The 14,277-nt window shown below is 44.8% G+C and overlaps 1 protein-coding gene across 1 annotated transcript in view; it reads left to right on the top strand.

Moving 5' to 3' along the window:
- Positions 1 to 2,758: 2,758 nt before the first annotated feature.
- LOC139546196 (bone morphogenetic protein receptor type-2-like) overlaps positions 2,759 to 14,277 on the top strand; it is a 96,833-nt gene continuing 85,314 nt past the window's right edge. Inside the window, exon 1 of the mRNA XM_071354297.1 lies at positions 2,759 to 3,630. Within this exon, the coding sequence (XP_071210398.1) occupies positions 3,465 to 3,630 (166 nt within the window). The 5' untranslated portion in view covers positions 2,759 to 3,464. The remainder of the gene's footprint in view (positions 3,631 to 14,277) is intronic.

Here is a 14,277-nt window from a genome sequence, read left to right on the forward strand (position 1 = left end):
GGAGCTGTAATAGGGGTTAAACAGTAGTGTTATACATCTATCCTGATCCTCACTAATCATGGATCTGTAATAGGGGTTAAACAGTAGTCCTATAAATCTACCCTGATCCTCACTAATCATGGAGCTGTAATAGGGGTTAAACAGTAGTGTTATACATCTACCCTGATCCTCACTAATCATGGAACTGTAATAGGGGTTAAACAGTAGTCCTATAAATCTACCCTGATCCTCACTAATCATGGAACTGTAATAGGGGTTAAACAGTAGTCCTATAAATCTACCCTGATCCTCACTAATCATGGAGCTGTAATAGGGGTTAAACAGTAGTGTTATACATCTACCCTGATCCTCACTAATCATGGATCTGTAATAGGGGTTAAACAGTAGTCCTATAAATCTACCCTGATCCTCACTAATCATGGAGCTGTAATAGGGGTTAAACAGTAGTGTTATACATCTACCCTGATCCTCACTAATCATGGAACTGTAATAGGGGTTAAACAGTAGTCCTATAAATCTACCCTGATCCTCACTAATCATGGAACTGTAATAGGGGTTAAACAGTAGTCCTATAAATCTACCCTGATCCTCTCTAATCATGGAGCTGTAATAGGGGTTAAACAGTAGTGTTATAAATCTACCCTGATCCTCACTAATCATGGATCTGTAATAGGGGTTAAACAGTAGTCCTATAAATCTACCCTGATCCTCTCTAATCATGGAACTGTAATAGGGGTTAAACAGTAGTCCTATAAATCTACCCTGATCCTCTCTAATCATGGAACTGTAATAGGGGTTAAACAGTAGTCCTATAAATCTACCCTGATCCTCACTAATCATGGAACTGTAATAGGGGTTAAACAGTAGTCCTATAAATCTACCCTGATCCTCACTAATCATGGATCTGTAATAGGGGTTAAACAGTAGTCCTATAAATCTACCCTGATCCTCACTAATCATGGAGCTGTAATAGGGGTTAAACAGTAGTCCTATAAATCTACCCTGATCCTCACTAATCATGGAACTGTAATAGGGGTTAAACAGTAGTCCTATAAATCTACCCTGATCCTCACTAATCATGGAACTGTAATAGGGGTTAAACAGTAGTGTTATAAATCTACCCTGATCCTCACTAATCATGGAGCTGTAATAGGGGTTAAACAGTAGTCCTGTAAATCTACCCTGATCCTCACTAATCATGGATCTGTAATAGGGGTTAAACAGTAGTGTTATAAATCTACCCTGATCCTCACTAATCATGGAGCTGTAATAGGGGTTAAACAGTAGTCCTATAAATCTACCCTGATCCTCACTAATCATGGAGCTGTAATAGGGGTTAAACAGTAGTCCTATAAATCTACCCTGATCCTCACTAATCATGGAGCTGTAATAGGGGTTAAACAGTAGTCCCATAAATCTACCCAGACAGAACGCGTTTCCTTCCTGAGCGGTATGACGGCTGCGTGGTCCCATGGTGTTTATACTTGCGTACTATTGTTAGTACAGATGAACGTGGTACCTTCAGGCGTTTGGACATTGCTCCCAAGGATGAACCAGACTTGTGGGGGTCTACAATTTGTGTTCTGAGGTTTTGGCTGATTTCTTTTTATTTTCCCATGATGTCAAGCAAAGAGGCACTGAGTTTGAAGGTAGGCCTTGAAATACATCCACATGTACACCTCCAATTGACTCAAATGATGTAAATTAGTCTATCAGAAGCTTCTAAAGCTATGACATAATTTTCTGGAATTTTCCAAGCTGTTTAAAGGCACAGTCAACATAGTGTATGTAAACTTCTGACCCACTGGAATTGTGATACAGTGAATTATAAGTGAAATAATCTGGCTGTAAACAATTGTTGTAAAAATGACTTGTGTCATGCACAAAGTAGATGTCCTAACCGACTTGCCAAAACTATAGTTTGTTCACCAAAAATTTGTGGAGTGGTTGGAAAATGAGTTTTAATGACTCCAACCTAAGTGTATGTAAACTTCTGACTTCAACTGTACATATTATGGCTATATGCACATTATGGCTGTGTACATATTATGGTATCTATATATTACAACTGTATACCCATTATGGCTGTATACATATTATGGCTGTATACATATTATGGCTGTATAAACATTACAACTGTATACACATTATGGCTGTATACATATTACAACTGTATACACATTATGGCTGTATACACATTATGGTATCTATATATTATGGCTGTATACACATTATGGTTATCTATATATTATGGCTGTATACACATTATGGTTATCTATATATTATGGCTGTGTACACATTATGGCTGTATAAACATTACAACTGTATACACATTATGGCTGTATACATATTACAACTGTATACACATTATGGTATCTATATATTACGGCTGTATACACATTATGGTTATCTATATATTATGGCTGTATACACATTATGGTTATCTATATATTATGGCTGTGTACACATGGCTGTATAAACATTACAACTGTATACACATTATGGCTGTATACACATTATGACTGTATAAACATTATGGTATCTATATATTATGGCTGTATACATATTACGGCTGTATAAACATTATGGTATCTATATATTATGGCTGTATACATATCTATTTGCAAGGTTCCTAAACGTGTTGGTACTGATCATGCTCAGTCGAACCCCTCTGTCCATTGCTTGTCTGTCTGGAAAGCCTCTGCAAATGAAAACATGTCTGTCCGGGACGACCCCACCCACAGCCGAGCCCTCCCCGCTCCGTGTGCCGCCGCCACGGGCTTCTCTACCTCCCCGACTAGTCAGCCTTGCTTTATAGCATCAACACATTTACAACAGGCAGAAGAGAACTTATGGATGGATATCAAGCGGATTTGATCGGAATAGATTTTTGAAAACAAGTAGGATCATCAATTTTGTGATTACAGTTTGATCAGCTTGCTGGTTCACTTAGCTAGTAGAATATGACTGCTTAAGTCGCCTATTAAATGCCAGAAAGCCGTATGACAGTGCCACCCAGCCAAGATATTTGACTATCTAGTTGGCCACTAGGAAACGTGAGGTTACTGTAGCTGCGTTGCATTCAGATCTTGTTTTTAGTAGCATGCTAGCTAGCATACTTTAATAATTTTTCTCGTTGAATGTTAGCTAGCGATGAGAAGTGAATATGTAGCTCAGTAACTGTTACAGTGGAGACTCGATGTCGAACAAATCTAAAACGGTTAGGCAATTAATAAGAATAAGGTAGCTAGTTAGGTGAAAAGAAAGTAGACAGACAACGTTAGCTATTTTGCTAGCTCAAATAGATTGTATTTGTGTTGTTGCACTGCCTGGGACCTTCTATTGGACAATCACGGTTCGGTAACTAGCTAGTTAGTTCATCGTACATATCAACTGGAAGAGCTGGAAAACATTTTAATCATCCTATTTTATTTGGATTATAATGGATTTGATCATCCGGGCGAATGTATTCGTTTAACGTTAGTTTACGGATTGAAGGGGGCAAAAAAGCGAGAACTTTTTGGAGAAACCGCCCGTCCCAAATGATCCCACCAGCCATGTCAGTCCGGTGCCGGATGTCGGGGCTGGCGTTGGGACTGTACATCATCCTGCTCCTCAGTCCCGTTACCGGTAAGTCTCCTTTACCTCCATTTACCATGATAGATTATTCAAATCGATGAAATAAATATACATACACACTCATTCATTTCCATATGATGTAATTGAAAAATAGATTATGAGTTCCCCATCTCCCTTCCTATAGCCCTAGTTAGTAGTTACTGCAATTTCACAATTTGTCTGCTTTTATTAATGGGATCTGTTGACCGTGACCTGTTATGTGAATGAATGGCAAGCCATGTAATGTCAAGTCAAGGCATTACACCGGCACTGTGAATATGATATTGGCAAGCCACAGCAACAATGCTAGCCTGTCATCCATACTTCGGGGCTATTGATAGGTTATTGATCTGATGGATGGTGAAAGCCTGGTATTATAGGCCATATTGAGATCAGATATTCAGAAAAGGCTCTGATCTACCCTAGATGCTAGTGCTGCTTCGTTGAACGTACTGGAGGCCAATCTGCTGTCAGGAGCCTCCTCAGAGAACATTCAAATGTAGTCCAATTTACTACCATGATGGTAAAGAAAATGAATTTTAAAAATGCTGAGAGTCAAGAGGCTTCAGGTATATCAAATCCTACACATTTAATTTTCAGGTTTAAGACCCTGGTTCCATTCCAGGCTGTATCACAGCGGTCTAAGACCCTGGTTCCATTCCAGGCTGTATCACAGCGGTCTAAGGCACTGCTTCTCAGTGCTAGAGGCGTCACTACAGACACCCCGGTTCGAATCCAGGCTGTATCACAACTGGCTGTGATTGGGAGTCCCCATAGGGCGGCACACAATTGGCCCAGCGTCGTCCAGGTTTGGCCGGTGTAGGCCGTCATTGTAAATAAGAATTTGTTCTTAACTGACTTGTCTAGTTAAATAAAGGTAAAATACATTAAATAAAACAGCTGCTGTCCCTGGAGATATGTTGGGGACAGGAGAAGCAAATGAAAGCTTCTGGTTAGATTTGGCTCTCAGGCCTGTCAAGTACATGGCATGCACATCCCAAATGGCACCCTATCCACTATATAGGTCACTACTTTTAACCAGAACCCTATGGCCAATGGCACCCTATCCCCTATATAGTGCACTACTTTTAACCAGAACCCTATGGCCAATGGCACCCTATCCCCTATTATAGTGCACTACTTTTAACCAGAACCCTATGGCCAATGACACCCTATCCCCTATTTATAGTGCACTACTTTTAACCAGAACCCTATGGCCAATGGCACCCTATCCCCTCTAATCAGGGACTGATTTAGACCCGGTACACCAGGTGGGTGATTCCCCTCTAATCAGGGACTGATTTAGACCTGGGACACCAGGTGGGTGATTCCCCTCTAATCAGGTACTGATTTAGACCTGGGACAACAGGTGGGTGATTCCCCTCTAATCAGGTACTGATTTAGACCTGGGACAACAGGTGGGTGATTCCCCTCTAATCAGGGACTGGTTTAGACCTGGGACAACAGGTGGGTGATTCCCCTCTAATCAGGGACTGATTTAGACCTGGGACAACAGGTGGGTGATTCCCCTCTAATCAGGGACTGGTTTAGACCTGGGACAACAGGTGGGTGATTCCCCTCTAATCAGGGACTGATTTAGACCTGGGACACCAGGTGGGTGATTCCCCTCTAGTCAGGGACTAATTTAGACCTGGGACACCAGGTGGGTGATTCCCCTCTAATCAGGGACTGATTTAGACCTGGGACACCAGGTGGGTGATTCCCCTCTAATCAGGGACTGATTTAGACCTGGGACACCAGGTGGGTGATTCCCCTCTAGTCAGGGACTAATTTAGACCTGGGACACCAGGTGGGTGTTTCCCCGCTAATCAGGGACTGATTTAGACCTGGGACACCAGGTGGGTGATTCCCCTCTAGTCATAGACTGATTTAGACCTGGGACACCAGGTGGGTGTTTCCCCGCTAATCATAGACTGATTTAGACCTGGGACACCAGGTGGGTGCAACTCATGATCAGGTACAACAGAAAAGCAGCAGGCTCCGGGTTAACGGTTGAATACCCCTGCCTCGTAGGGTAACGGTTGAATACCCCTGCCTCGTAGGGTAACGGTTGAATACCCCTGCCTCGTAGGGTAACGGTTGAATACCCCTGCCTCGTAGGGTAACGGTTGAATACCTCTGCCTCGTAGGGTAACGGTTGAATACCCCTGCCTCGTAGGGTAACGGTTGAATACCCCTGCCTCGTAGGGTAACGGTTGAATACCCCTGCCTCGTAGGGTAACGGTTGAATACCCCTGCCTCGTAGGTAACGGTTGAATACCCCTGTCTCGTAGGGTAACGGTTGAATACCCCTGCCTCGTAGGTAACGGTTGAATACCCCTGTCTCGTAGGGTAACGGTTGAATACCCCTGCCTCGTAGGGTAACGGTTGAATACCCCTGCCTCGTAGGGTAACGGTTGAATACACCTGCCTCGTAGGGTAACGGTTGAATACCCCTGCCTCGTAGGGTAACGGTTGAATACCCCTGCCTCGTAGGGTAACGGTTGAATACCCCTGCCTCGTAGGATAACGGTTGAATACCCCTGCCTCGTAGGGTAACGGTTGAATACCCCTGCCTCGTAGGGTAACGGTTGAATACCCCTGCCTCGTAGGATAACGGTTGAATACCCCTGCCTCGTAGGGTAACGGTTGAATACCCCTGCCTCGTAGGGTAACGGTTGAATACCCCTGCCTCGTAGGGTAACGGTTGAATACCCCTGCCCCGTAGGGTAACGGTTGAATACCCCTGCCTCGTAGGGTAACGGTTGAATACCCCTGCCTCGTAGGGTAACGGTTGAATACCCCTGCCTCGTAGGGTAACGGTTGAATAGCCCTGCCTCGTAGGGTAACGGTTGAATAGCCCTGTCTCGTAGGGTAACGGTTGAATACCCCTGCCTCGTAGGGTAACGGTTGAATACCCCTGTCTCGTAGGGTAACGGTTGAATACCCCTGCCTCGTAGGGTAACGGTTGAATACCCCTGCTTCGTAGGGTAACGGTTGAATACCCCTGCCTCGTAGGGTAACGGTTGAATACCCCTGCCTCGTAGGGTAACGGTTGAATACCCCTGCCCCGTAGGGTAACGGTTGGATACCCCTGCCCCGTAGGGTAACGGTTGAATACCCCTGCCCCGTAGGGTAACGGTTGAATACCCCTGCCTCGTAGGGTAACGGTTGAATACCCCTGCCTCGTAGGGTAACGGTTGAATACCCCTGCCCCGTAGGGTAACGGTTGAATACCCCTGCCTCGTAGGGTAACGGTTGAATACCCCTGCCTCGTAGGGTAACGGTTGAATACCTCTGCCTCGTAGGGTAACGGTTGAATATTCCTGCCTCGTAGGGTAACGGTTGAATACCCCTGCCTCGTAGGGTAACGGTTGAATACCCCTGCCTCGTAGGGTAACGGTTGAATACCCCTGCCTCGTAGGGTAACGGTTGAATACCCCTGCCCCGTAGGGTAACGGTTGAATACCCCTGCCTCGTAGGGTAACGGTTGAATATTCCTGCCTCGTAGGGTAACGGTTGAATACCCCTGCCTCGTAGGGTAACGGTTGAATACCCCTGCCTCGTAGGGTAACGGTTGAATACCCCTGCCTCGTAGGGTAACGGTTGAATACCCCTGCCTCGTAGGGTAACGGTTGAATACCCCTGCCCCGTAGGGTAACGGTTGAATACCCCTGCCTCGTAGGGTAACGGTTGAATACCCCTGCCTCGTAGGGTAACGGTTGAATACCCCTGCCTCGTAGGGTAACGGTTGAATACCCCTGCCTCGTAGGGTAACGGTTGAATAGCCCTGCCTCGTAGGGTAACGGTTGAATAGCCCTGTCTCGTAGGGTAACGGTTGAATACCCCTGCCTCGTAGGGTAACGGTTGAATACCCCTGCCTCGTAGGGTAACGGTTGAATACCCCTGCCCCGTAGGGTAACGGTTGAATACCCCTGCCCCGTAGGGTAACGGTTGAATACCCCTGCCCCGTAGGGTAACGGTTGAATACCCCTGCCTCGTAGGGTAACGGTTGAATACCCCTGCCTCGTAGGGTAACGGTTGAATACCCCTGCCCCGTAGGGTAACGGTTGAAAACCCCTGCCTCGTAGGGTAACGGTTGAATACCCCTGCCTCGTAGGGTAACGGTTGAATACCCCTGCCTCGTAGGGTAACGGTTGAATACCTCTGCCTCGTAGGGTAACGGTTGAATATTCCTGCCTCGTAGGGTAACGGTTGAATACCCCTGCCTCGTAGGATAACGGTTGAATACCCCTGGTCTTAAGGATAAGCTAAAGCTGAGAATGTCAGCCATGTTGATTATTTATCACTCTGTTCCACAGGCTGTTGACGCCATTTTATCTTCTTGACAGTTTCTCCCCAATCACTGAGAAAACGGTGATGAGGCAATTTAATGCGGTGAAAAAGTATTTTCTCTATCAGCAGCATACCAGGATCCCACAGCAGCTCCAAAACAAACCTCCCCTAGAATCCATATCAGCAATATTTGGGATGGTCTGTCCATGACGAATGGTGGCCTCCTGATTAGTAACTGATGAGGTAGAGCAGTAAAACCCCAGACAACATGCCAAGAGAGGAGATGGAATGGGGGGTGGGGTCCAAAATGGAACCCTATTCCCTATATAGTGCACTACTTTAGACCAGAGCCCTATTCCCTATATAGTGCACTACTATAGACCAGAGCCCTATTCCCTATATAGTGCACTACTTTAGACCAGAGCCCTATTCCCTATATAGTGCACTACTTTAGACCAGAGCCCTATTCCCTATATAGTGCACTACTTTAGACCAGATCATCCCAAATGGCACCATATCCTTTATTCCCTTTGTTGTTCACTATGAAGGGGAATGGTGTTGACGGACCACATTCTGGTAGATGTTCGGAATGTGACAAAAAAAATGTCTCCCTTTTAATATTTAAATCGTCTTTCTGATAAAACGATGAGAAAAATTCATAAAATTCCACATTAATTCACAATGCAGCTGTGCTGCTGCCAGCAACGGTTTGGGTCACATGGTGCGTCCCTTTCATATGGTTCAGCATTGCACCTGTACTGTCCTTCCTACCACATACACCACTACCTCAGTTACAAAACATGTCTTCACGCTGTTCACAGTAGACAGGACACCAAAACATGGGTATGGGTTGTCTTCACGCTGTTCACAGTAGACAGGACACCAAAACATGGGTATGGGTTGTCTTCACGCTGTTCACAGTAGACAGGACACCAAAACATGGGTATGGGTTGTCTTCACGCTGTTCACAGTAGACAGGACACCAAAACATGGGTATGGGTTGTCTTCACGCTGTTCACAGTAGACAGGACACCAAAACATGGGTATGGGTTGTCTTCACGCTGTTCACAGTAGACAGGACACCAAAACATGGGTATGGGTTGTCTTCACGCTGTTCACAGTAGACAGGACACCAAAACATGGGTATGGGTTGTCTTCACGCTGTTCACAGTAGACAGGACACCAAAACATGGGTATGGGTTGTCTTCACGCTGTTCACAGTAGACAGGACACCAAAACATGGGTATGGGTTGTCTTCACGCTGTTCACAGTAGACAGGACACCAAAACATGGGTATGGGTTGTCTTCACGCTGTTCACAGTAGACAGGACACCAAAACATGGGTATGGGTTGTCTTCACGCTGTTCACAGTAGACAGGACACCAAAACATGGGTATGGGTTGTCTTCACGCTGTTCACAGTAGACAGGACACCAAAACATGGGTATGGGTTGTCTTCACGCTGTTCACAGTAGACAGGACACCAAAACATGGGTATGGGTTGTCTTCACGCTGTTCACAGTAGACAGGACACCAAAACATGGGTATGGGTTGTCTTCACGCTGTTCACAGTAGACAGGACACCAAAACATGGGTATGGATTGTCTTCACGCTGTTCACAGTAGACAGGACACCAAAACATGGGTACGGGTTGTCTTCACGCTGTTCACAGTAGACAGGACACCAAAACATGGGTATGGGTTGTCTTCACGCTGTTCACAGTAGACAGGACACCAAAACATGGGTATGGGTTGTCTTCACGCTGTTCACAGTAGACAGGACACCAAAACATGGGTATGGGTTGTCTTCACGCTGTTCACAGTAGACAGGACACCAAAACATGGGTATGGGTTGTCTTCACGCTGTTCACAGTAGACAGGACACCAAAACATGTGTAGAAGATTAGCCTCACTCGTCAAAGCTTTTAGTTGTTGTGGAAATTGATCCACTATGGTGTTTACTGTCTTACTTCTTATTGCTGAGTCTACCTTTAAATCACACAGCTTCCTCCAGGCCTTTCATAGCCTATCGTTGACCACTAGACCTGACTAGGGAAAACTACCCCCTACTCCTCTAGCTGGGTTAGGCTACAACACATTGTTTTCTGTGTTTTGTGATCACTGCTCTGTGATTTGAAGTTTGTGTTTCGGTTAGGGATTTTTCTGCATGTTAAAGATCCCAACTTCGTTTTAAACTTTTTAACGTTCACACCCTTAGTAGATGTATTAAACCAGTCTGATTGGCTGTCTTCAGACGAGATGTCTCATCTCTACGGTGATTAAACCTGTCTGACTGACTGTCTTCAGAAGAGATGTCTCATCTCTACGGTGATTAAACCTGACTGACTGTCTTCAGAAGAGATGTCTCATCTCTACGGTGATTAAACCTGACTGACTGACTGTCTTCAGAAGAGATGTTCAGCATTCTCATCTCCACGGTGATTAAACCTGTCTGACTGACTGTCTTCAGAAGAGATGTTCAGCATTCTCATCTCCACGGTGATTAAACCTGTCTGACTGACTGTCTTCAGAAGAGATGTTCAGCATTCTCATCTCCACGGTGATTAAACCTGTCTGACTGACTGTCTTCAGAAGAGATGTTCAGCATTCTCATCTCCACGGTGATTAAACCTGTCTGACTGACTGTCTTCAGAAGAGATGTTCAGCATTCTCATCGCTATGGTGATTAAACCTGTCTGACCGGCTGTCTTCAGAAGAGATGTTCAGCATTCTCATCTCCACGGTGATTAAACCTGTTTGACTGGCTGTCTTCAGAAGAGATGTTCAGCATTCTCATCTCCACGGTGATTAAACCTGTCTGACTGACTGTCTTCAGAAGAGATGTTCAGCATTCTCATCGCTATGGTGATTAAACCTGTCTGACTGACTGTCTTCAGAAGAGATGTTCAGCATTCTCATCTCCACGGTGATTAAACCTGTCTGACTGACTGTCTTCAGAAGAGATGTTCAGCATTCTCATCTCCACGGTGATTAAACCTGTCTGACTGACTGTCTTCAGAAGAGATGTTCAGCATTCTCATCGCTATGGTGATTAAACCTGTCTGACTGTCTTCAGAAGAGATGTTCAGCATTCTCATCTCCACGGTGATTAAACCTGTTTGACTGGCTGTCTTCAGAAGAGATGTTCAGCATTCTCATCTCCACGGTGATTAAACCTGTCTGACTGACTGTCTTCAGAAGAGATGTTCAGCATTCTCATCTCCACGGTGATTAAACCTGTCTGACTGACTGTCTTCAGAAGAGATGTTCAGCATTCTCATCTCCACGGTGATTAAACCTGTCTGACTGTCTTCAGAAGAGATGTCTCATCTCTATGGTGATTAAACCTGTCTGACTGACTGTCTTCAGAAGAGATGTTCAGCATTCTCATCGCTATGGTGATTAAACCTGTCTGACTGACTGTCTTCAGAAGAGATGTTCAGCATTCTCATCTCCACGGTGATTAAACCTGTCTGACTGACTGTCTTCAGAAGAGATGTTCAGCATTCTCATCTCCACGGTGATTAAACCTGTCTGACTGACTGTCTTCAGAAGAGATGTTCAGCATTCTCATCTCCACGGTGATTAAACCTGTCTGACTGACTGTCTTCAGAAGAGATGTCTCATCTCCACGGTGATTAAACCTGTCTGACTGACTGTCTTCAGAAGAGATGTCTCATCTCCACGGTGATTAAACCTGTCTGACTGACTGTCTTCAGAAGAGATGTTCAGCATTCTCATCTCCACGGTGATTAAACCTGTCTGACTGACTGTCTTCAGAAGAGATGTTCAGCATTCTCATCTCCACGGTGATTAAACCTGTCTGACTGACTGTCTTCAGAAGAGATGTCTCATCTCCACGGTGATTAAACCTGTCTGACTGACTGTCTTCAGAAGAGATGTTCAGCATTCTCATCTCCACGGTGATTAAACCTGTCTGACTGACTGTCTTCAGAAGAGATGTTCAGCATTCTCATCTCTATGGTGATTAAACCTGTCTGACCGGCTGTCTTCAGAAGAGATGTTCAGCATTCTCATCTCCACGGTGATTAAACCTGTCTGACTGTCTTCAGAAGAGATGTCTCATCTCCACGGTGATTAAACCTGTCTGACTGACTGTCTTCAGAAGAGATGTTCAGCATTCTCATCGCTATGGTGATTAAACCTGTCTGACTGACTGTCTTCAGAAGAGATGTTCAGCATTCTCATCTCCACGGTGATTAAACCTGTCTGACTGACTGTCTTCAGAAGAGATGTTCAGCATTCTCATCTCTACGGTGATTAAACCTGTCTGACTGTCTGTCTTCAGAAGAGATGTCTCATCTCTATGGTGATTAAACCTGTCTGACTGTCTTCAGAAGAGATGTCTCATCTCTACGGTGATTAAACCTGTCTGACTGACTGTCTTCAGAAGAGATGTTCAGCATTCTCATCTCCACGGTGATTAAACCTGTCTGACTGACTGTCTTCAGAAGAGATGTTCAGCATTCTCATCTCCACGGTGATTTAAGAAGGCGCCGCACTGGAAGCTTCCGTTTTCTGAGCTTCGATCCAACTTTGCTATTGTGATTCTTTTGGCGTTAATCTTTACATTATTTTCACAATGTATTCGCTGTCATTTCTTATAACCAATATGAACTTTTGAACATCACATCGGCAGTTACCCTACTTCCTGCTTCAACTTGGAGACATCTTCAACAGCCAGGAGTCATCAGACCAGGTAGTCTTGAGACATGGTCCAAGGGCTCAGGTCCTCCGGGAGGAGAGAGAGATGGGGACAGCCAGGAGTCATCAGACCAGGTAGTCTTGAGACATGGTCCAAGGGCTCAGGTCCTCCGGGAGAGAAGAACAAATCCTCCACAGAGACGAACTGATATTTTTCCAACAGATAAGATCTAAACCGGGCCAGAACTTGCCCGTGTAGACCAATTAGGGTTTCCAATCTCTCCAAAAGAATGTGGTGATCGATGGTGTCAAACGTAGCCCGAAGGTAATTGACCACCTTTACAGGTGCAGTCTCAGTGCTATGATGGGGTCTAAAACCAGACTGGAGAGTTTCATATACATTATTTGTGAGTGTGTTGCTGCACAAACAGCATTTTGCTACACCCGCAATAACATCTGCTAAATATGTGTATTTGACCAATAAAATAAATTAGATTTGAACAGCTTTTTCTAACATTTTTAAGAGAGGCCGATGTTATTTTCCTGGGTTACGGTCTGTCTTTTTCAGGAGAGGCTTTATTACTGTCACTTTTAATGAGTTTAATACAAATACGGAGGATAAGAAGCTGTTTATTATGTTCAACATAGAAGGGCCAAGCACAGGAAGCAGCTCTTTCGGTACTTTAGTTGGAATAGGGTCCAGTAGGCAGCTGGAAGGTTTAGAGGCCATGACTGTTTTTGTGAATGTGTCGAGATTTAGGATTAAAAAACTGGAGTATCTCCATTGATCCTAGGTTCTGGGAGTTCTGTGTAGACTCAGGACAACTGAGGAAGTTCATCACTGCCGAGGTGAAGGCCATTTTCTGTATACCAGGGAGCTAATTTCTTGTGACAAAGGTTTTTGTTTTTAGAGGTGCGACTGCATCTAGAATATTCCGTAAAGTTAAGTTTCGATCCTCGGTTAGGTGGTTAACTCTGATGTGGAGGGAGTCCACATTGACTCTGTACCGGCGCCCCCTGTATATAATGCAGGTAGTCCCAGCCCACCCTATCAAAGGCCTTTTCTGCGTCTAGGGATAAGGCCGCTACTGAAGTATCCAACTCTCTTCCAGATGACACGCAGGTGTCTAAGATCATCAGATGAAGTTCTGCCAAATCCCACCTGGTCTTTATGATTTTCTTAACGATATTATTCACCCTCATAGACAGAAGTTTTGTAAACAATTTTCCATCACAATTTATCAAAGAAACAGGAGCTCCCACACTCATGTGGATCCTCCCCCTGTTTGAGGATATGGGGGATTACTGCATCACTGGGAGTTCAACTGTGTCAATCGATATGTTCAGTGTTTTCAATATGTCTGTGCTAAGCTGCTCTGCAAACCTTTTATAGAAATGACTGGGTATCCCATCTAACCACGGAGTTTTACCACCGGGTGCTTATCTTATAGTTTCCCCCCAAAATAATGGGGCGGTCGAGCCACTTCCTGTCTTCCTCTGTTAGTTTAGGAAGGTTTGAATTCTGAGAGAAAGTTTCTGCTTTCTGCATATCTAAAGGACTGTCTGAAGTATAACGTTCCTGATTAAAGTCTCTAAATATATTGTTTCTTTATGATTGGTAATCAGCTTGGCTGTCTTATTTCAGATTCCACCTACTTGCCGATCTGTTTCTCTAGATTTCAAATGACCGGCCAACAGTT

This window comes from Salvelinus alpinus, chromosome 20 (genome assembly GCF_045679555.1).
Source record: "Salvelinus alpinus chromosome 20, SLU_Salpinus.1, whole genome shotgun sequence".
In the NCBI taxonomy this organism is placed as follows: domain Eukaryota; kingdom Metazoa; phylum Chordata; class Actinopteri; order Salmoniformes; family Salmonidae; genus Salvelinus; species Salvelinus alpinus.